This window comes from Pygocentrus nattereri, chromosome 24, assembly GCF_015220715.1.
Source record: "Pygocentrus nattereri isolate fPygNat1 chromosome 24, fPygNat1.pri, whole genome shotgun sequence".
In the NCBI taxonomy this organism is placed as follows: domain Eukaryota; kingdom Metazoa; phylum Chordata; class Actinopteri; order Characiformes; family Serrasalmidae; genus Pygocentrus; species Pygocentrus nattereri.
In genome coordinates, this window is record NC_051234.1 from 18,284,655 (window position 1) to 18,291,769 (window position 7,115).

The 7,115-nt window shown below is 35.7% G+C and overlaps 1 protein-coding gene across 1 annotated transcript; it reads right to left on the reverse strand.

The window, feature by feature from the left end:
• Positions 1–376: 376 nt before the first annotated feature.
• On the reverse strand, positions 377–2,816 carry eloca (elongin C paralog a). The gene is given in 3 exon segments (XM_017696216.2): positions 377–872; positions 2,649–2,723; positions 2,726–2,816. Coding segments are annotated over 3 exon segments (357 nt in total). The 3' UTR covers positions 377–681.
• Between the last annotated feature and the right edge of the window lie 4,299 nt (positions 2,817–7,115).

The window sequence follows — 7,115 nt, forward strand, 5'->3', positions numbered from 1 at the left end:
CATACAAGTACTTGCATAGATACAATACATATGGGATGTTATTGTTATATTATAATGTAATACATATTCATGTATGTGTCCTCTTTTACTTTCATTCTTATTGTTATAATTATTATTGTGATTATATTTTTTGGTGTGATATACGTATTGTTCATTTATTTACCCATTGTGATGATGCACACTGTAATAGGTGTGTAATCACTATTCAGGATGAATTCAGACATTTATCTGAGCATCACATCCCGAATATCAATAATAATGGTCATAAAGAGTAATTTTTAAAAAAAAGTAATTTTATGACGGGAAACTTTTTTTAAAAATTATTTAGCTTTGTGCTACAGTAAAGAAAGATTAAACAACACAAAAGAAAAAAAGCTTTTCTTTCACCTTTTGTTTAATCAGCTTAAAAAAAAACACACAAGGTTAATAAAACAACCATAAAGTGATGAGTAATGAATAATAAATGCATTAAAACAAACTCCTAAAGCACATAAATAGAATACACAATCAGACGATGTCTTTCTATTACAAACATATCATTCTGTCCAAATAAGCACAGTGCAAAAACAAACAAACAATTCTGATAAACTCTGCATTCACTGTTTAATCTTCAGTTCATGGCAAACAATTTAAATAAGCACATATTTAAAACAACCTATGGAATAACTGGCATTATTCCACCTAACAGTCTAAAAAATTGGCAGCCATCAGGAGTTCCAGCGCAATCTCGGGAGCGATGGGGAATTCTGGGATTTCTGTGGAGCTGTTTGTGTAGCGAACTTTGTAAGTGAAGTACATGCACACTTTGGAGAGCACGTGCGACGGGATCTCCCGGAAATTAATCTCATTCGTTTCATTCTCTGCAAACTGACCTAGGCAAAAAGATCAAACATATAATCTTAAGTCAAGCAAAACACTGTTATGGGTCAATGTTTGTGTTTTTAAAACTGGACAGAACCTAACAACCAAGCAAACTACTTCTCTCCTGATACCTTTTCCGATATCTAAAACCGTGTCGCCAGACTGGACAGTTTCCCACCTAACTGGGCAGATTTTGGTTGGATTCAAAGAAGAGAAATGTATTTTGGAAGTCTATGGCAAAATATTTGTCATGAGTTTGAATATCTTCATAATGCAGCTGAAACTTGAACTAACTTCTTAAATCCATTTCTAAAACTTTGAATGATACTGATTGTATTCAATCCTGTTGGCATGTGGCCTCACAGGGCCAGTGGAGGAGGCCAATGCCACGCCCACTGGTATCTTTTACCATCTTAAAGTCAAGTGTAAGTTTTTTGTAAGTATGTACTTAAGTGTGTGTGTGTGTAGTCATTACTACGCTCTTAGTTAATGCAAGTTTGAAACTATCCTTTTATTAAGTGTGGTTGCATCACAAATGCTTATGTCACGTCTTAAATAGTAACAATTAATTAATGTGTAAGGTGGCTTTAACCTGACAATAAAATGTTCAGAGCCAGTCCATAAACCTGTTTGCTACATCTCACTGAACTGGAGCTATAAGCATTAGCTTTGTGCTCTGTGTTAAAACCAAAGTCATAATTAGAGCTGCTTCTAAACTCACAGCAGTGGTAGTTTTTAGGTTAGTGATTCTTTAGTCTTTTTGTGCTTTCTATGTGGTTCCTGTTGGTTTCCCCAACACTTAAACCTAGTTTGTGTGGTGCAACCCGTTTTGATTGAGTAATGCGGAAACCTAAACTTGAACTTATACTTATTAAGCTATTCATAGCAGGTGCAACTGGTCGTTGGTGTAGACTATCCAGTTCACTCAGCATTAATTGGAAATTACGTTTTAATATTAGAGGTCGAGGCACTCCCAGGCACTATGCCACTGAGCTCATCTTAGGAGGCATTCAACATTTCTCCTGACCACTTCTGAATAGTAAATACTGGTGTCAAACATATTACTCTGTGTGCTGCTGAACCTTCCTGTTTCTGAACGTTTTAGCCTGTTCATACCAGTATTATTACCTAGCAAATTAAGCCTGTTGCCTAAACCTAATCTTGACACATTCACTGAATGACTCTGGTCATTCCTGAGATTTTCCTTGGATCAGCTGATATATCACTGGATAATAGTGATGTATGCATATATATCAATATTTCGGAAATATTTCTGATAGATCCCTTTAAATCTTACACACTGGACCTTTAAGAATCATATAACTGATTTTTGAGATCTTACGTACATACACTGCCTTATCTGTGATTTACAGTAGACGAGCTGCACTTCAGAAAAATAGTAAAGAAAAAAATGAGAGGAAAACTGATGCAAGATTTCCTGTTAAGGAGAGACAAATCTTATCCTGACAATCTACTTTGATTTGTGTTAAAATATGCGTCATTCTGTACATGCTGAACTTAAATACAGAAAATAGTTCAAGTACACTGTCCAGAAACACTGTTTTTAAGGGGCATCTTACTCTAAATATAGAGTCTAAAATATGAAGGTGGAGACAATCATACACTAGCATTCTTTTTAGGATTGAGCAAAGTTGTAAATTCTACTGTTCTGGAAGGTTTATAAAATTCACTAGATCCAACTTTAAAATGACCATGACTGAGAAACATTCTGCCATGTATAGTGATTCAGTGTATCGGCTCAGTGCATCAGTAACAGGAGCACTCACCTGGTCCGCTCAGCATGGCTTTAATGGTGCCAGAGGTTAAAGCGTGTTCTCTCTTCACTATAAACTCATTTTTACACTATAAACTCGTTTTACATACAAAGCGTCTGGGCCCTCACAGCCACCGTATGTCTTCTCCTCACCATCTGGAAGAAATATTGTAAAAGACATCCATACCACGATTTGGATATAGTGTCAATTACTTAATTATTCAATTCAATTATTCAATCATAAGATTTGAAAGAAGAACTAAATAAATCACAGGACACATTCATGATACGCCTGCTAAACACATTCATGAGCAATAACTGTATTTAGTATCACACTGCTTGTTTGAATTGGTCTTAGAGGAGAATTCCATCAGGTTTTCGAAATTTCTATATAAGTTGTTACAATGTAAACAAAGTCATTCAGAGTGGTTTGGTGTGAAATGCTCAGCTCTAGCGAAGCCTGCTGATTCAGAATTGTTCACAGCGATGGTAACAGGAACCAGACATCCACCTCTACAATCTCACTCACAAAGTTATTACATGATATCAATGCATATTTTTAACCATTTTAACACTTACAGAACACAGATGAACCCCATGTTTCATTAAAAAGATAGCATGATTAGTGGATTTAGTGCAGTACAGTACGTGAAATGTTGAATAGAGTTCTGATGGCAGTTTTTAAATGTGCAACTACTAGAGCATTGTGTCTGTGTGTTACACTATTATGACATGTAATGTGTACTGTGAAAATGTCTTAAAGCATTGTCATGTGATAAATTTGGCATTTATTGATAGGGTTTTGTTCTAAAATATTTTTGATTCCATTCATGGAAGAGGGGTGTTGCGAGACAAAATAGTCACCAAAGAAAGCACAATTTTTAAAAATGTCAATTCAATTGAGATTTCAATTCAATTCAAATTCAAAATCTCAGACATGTGAAGAGATAATAAACAAAATGGCCAGATTTGTGTTGTACACATTGGGACCCCTGGTTCCTATCACCACCACAGTAAACAAGTCCAAGTCTCTACAATGAACCATTGCAAAATTTTTGTCAAAAATTTGCTTTTAAAATTCAGATATGGACATCAACAAGTTAACGAATTGGCTTGATGTTTCATCCTAGCATGTTGACTTGGCTGGTAGAAATGTTCAGATAATTCTACCTTTAAATATCTATGCATTTTTCTTTCATTATTCTTATTTTAATACAGACCCATTCTTTCTTGGAGAGAGAGAAGTTCCTGCAAAACAGTACAGAGAAAAAAAACACGGATCAAAACAGCACAGAAACCCTGGATACTCCATAAATTGAATTCCTTATTTAACCCATTGCTGTTCTAAGCTAGGTAAAGGCAATTTGACCAAGAGGCTTACAAACTTAAAGGGAAATTTTGCTAATTTTTCTGCATAATTAAGTGGCAAAGATGGACACAAAGTCATTCACAGTGGTTTGGTGTGAAATGCCTCATTCTAGAGAAACCTTCTGAGTCAGAACTCTCAACAGTGGTGCCGACAGGAACCAGATGTCCACCTCTAAAAGCTCCCTCACAGACAGTTATTACATGAAATGGTAACAAATATGCATCCTGGCTGTCTGAGACATTGTTTTATGATAGTTCTGGGAGAGGGTTTTAGCCTTAAACATATTTTTGTTAAACCTATATATGGTGGAGAGGTACACACAGGCTTTTTAAGGCAAGATAATCCTCATTACTTAACACCATTTTATCATTAGTGCATAACATTGCATAAGAAAACTAAGGACAGATGTGTAGGTTCACTGGTCATTTTGGACAGTAAATAAAATAGCTACATTTGTGATGCTGACATCACAACTCCTGGTTCCTGCGACCACCACTATAAAGAAATGGAGAAACCTGAGCCGACGGCTACGTTGCTCTGCAATGATCCATTTCAGCTTAGACCACTCTGAATGGGTTTATTTACATCTCACTGACTCAAGCATGCAGGAACATTGGGGAGTTGGTGGATTTCCAATTTAACACTGGTCTTATTTTGCCTTCAAGTCTTCGTAATCAAGTCCGTAAGTACGACTTGTTTTATGTTCAAGTAGTTTTGGTTAGAAATATACAGAGCCCTGATGATGACATCCTGTAGAAATAAAAATAATGCGTGGCCCTGCCTTATTATTCGATTAGGAATGCGAACCTAATGTGTGTCCATGACTTAGTATGGTGTGGGAACGAGATCATGGCTCTGCATTAGGATCTCATTCTCATGCTTTCCTAAGTCACGGCCACGCATTATTTTTATTTATACAGGATGTCACCGGCGGGGCTGCGTAGTAATAGATACTCTGGAAATAATATTTCAGATATACTTTTGTTTAGCTGTCAAAGAAAGACTATATGTTGTGTTACTGCAACAAAGCACAGAATGCTTATAAGAAATGTTTAAATGGAGTTAGATGTATCACATAACGCGCTTATAGCTGATAGAAGATATATATGTAGGTGGTTTTAGCCCGCAGTGTTGAGGGTACGGCTGATGAATAACTGACATACAGCCAGTTTATCAGCCACTATTATTGCTCTTGGTTGACTCGCCCCCAACTCAGAAACTCGGGGTTCATTGAGAAATCCGAGTTTCCCTTTAGTACGACACTGTGGTGACGTTCTTGTGCATTCATCTCGTAAATCCGATGTTTTTGAAAAGAATTGAAGGCAGAAGTAGTTATTATTAAATAACTAGTAAATAAATAAACTCTTGATAAACTAGGATGTCCAATCTCTAATCTTGATACTTTAGCATAACAGCTAACGCTAGCTGGTAACGGCCCAGATTAACCCCGAGAAACAATTAGTTAACTATCTAATTTACTGTCTCTTCAATTTTGTCTAAAATCTGCATTATTAAACTTACAGTATGAAAGTCGTATTTCTTAAAAGTGTAACTATTTACATACAAAATTTGTCAAACATTTTATTTCCTCCGACACTCACCAGCAGCGCTGAGGAAACACAAGGCTGCACAGCGGCACTTCAAAATAAAAGTCTGCTAAATATTTCAAATAAAACAACATCAAGTAAAATAGAACTTAAATGGATTGGTCTTTAAAAGGAAATTGCCGCATCAGAGGCTGGCTTCCTTACTTGCTTAGTGTAATAAATAGGTGGAAAGCCTGAGGACGGATAGCATTATTGCTTTCAATAACGTAAAACATTATGTTGCAGATACACATAAAGATACACTGTGCTTAATAAGCAAAAAGTCCTGCCGTGTGTGAGATATGAGAATGGTGGTGCAAACTTTATGCATATTAAACTATAAAGGCTTTGCTTTAAATCTTTTTTAAACTCCAGCTTTTGCATAAGCTCTGAAAAACATTTATTTCATTTCTAAACAGTGTTTAGTTTCGTGCGTTCTATCGTCGTTTTAATGACGCGCCTCGCGCCTTTTTTCCTGGTGTTTCTCTTTTCTCCTGTAAATTAGGGTCACAGCTTTACTAGGACAGACATCTTTCGTTACCTCATAAATTCTAATACTTCCCTTAAATATCTGGAGCTTTGCAACACATTTAAACCCTTTCATCATGATAGGATTTATTTTATTTTTTATTTGATTGTATTTCATTTTGAACTTTTAGATTATTTTGCTGCTGTTAATTAATCCATTTAATGTAGTATCTGTTATAATTGCATAAATAAATAAATAAAAAACATCACGACTTTTCACTAATTTTCAAGTGTTTGAATATTTTTTTCTTTAATGTAGATGCCCGAAGCGAAAACACTTTTGTTCACTGCATGTCCTTGACAAACAGCGACCGTTACTGTTCTTCAGTAGTGCGCCCTCCAGCGGTAACATGATCTGATCATAATAAACGTCTTTGAAAGAAAAAAAAAAAAAATCTCACTGTAAAGCATCAGAAAGAACCACTGAGAGGAACCAGCACTGAAAGGGGAAACCTAGAACAAGTTTATATATAGGGCAAGTTCACAAGGATGATTAAAGCTACCTGTCAATTTTTGCAGTCAAATTTTTACTTCATGTCAAACACAACAGGCTCGCAGAAACAAAACACCAAAAGCTCACTGTCCAAATATTTATGGGCTGCACTGCGTAATTTTAAAGAACTTGTTGCACAGGACAACATGAAGCATGGTGTAAGCTATGATGTCTCTTACACTTAATGTTAGCCTGCTTTATCCATTCCACAACCAGCTTTGTAAACCAAGTTTCTCATCATATTGTTGAATAGTGAGTATATAAAACACCTCAGTCTGAATCTGTAATCCGATTGTAATCAATCAATTGGATTGGCAAAAATCTTTTCATGTAAACCACAGCCACTTACGCTGCTAAGCCAGCAGAATGTTTCTTATAATTAATTAACATTCTCAAATCAACAGTTGAACTGTCAATCATTTTGATAAATTATAATGTGCATGTACAAATACTAGAAAACCAATTTCTCCAAAGCAAAAAATAAACAAAAAACGTACACAATAC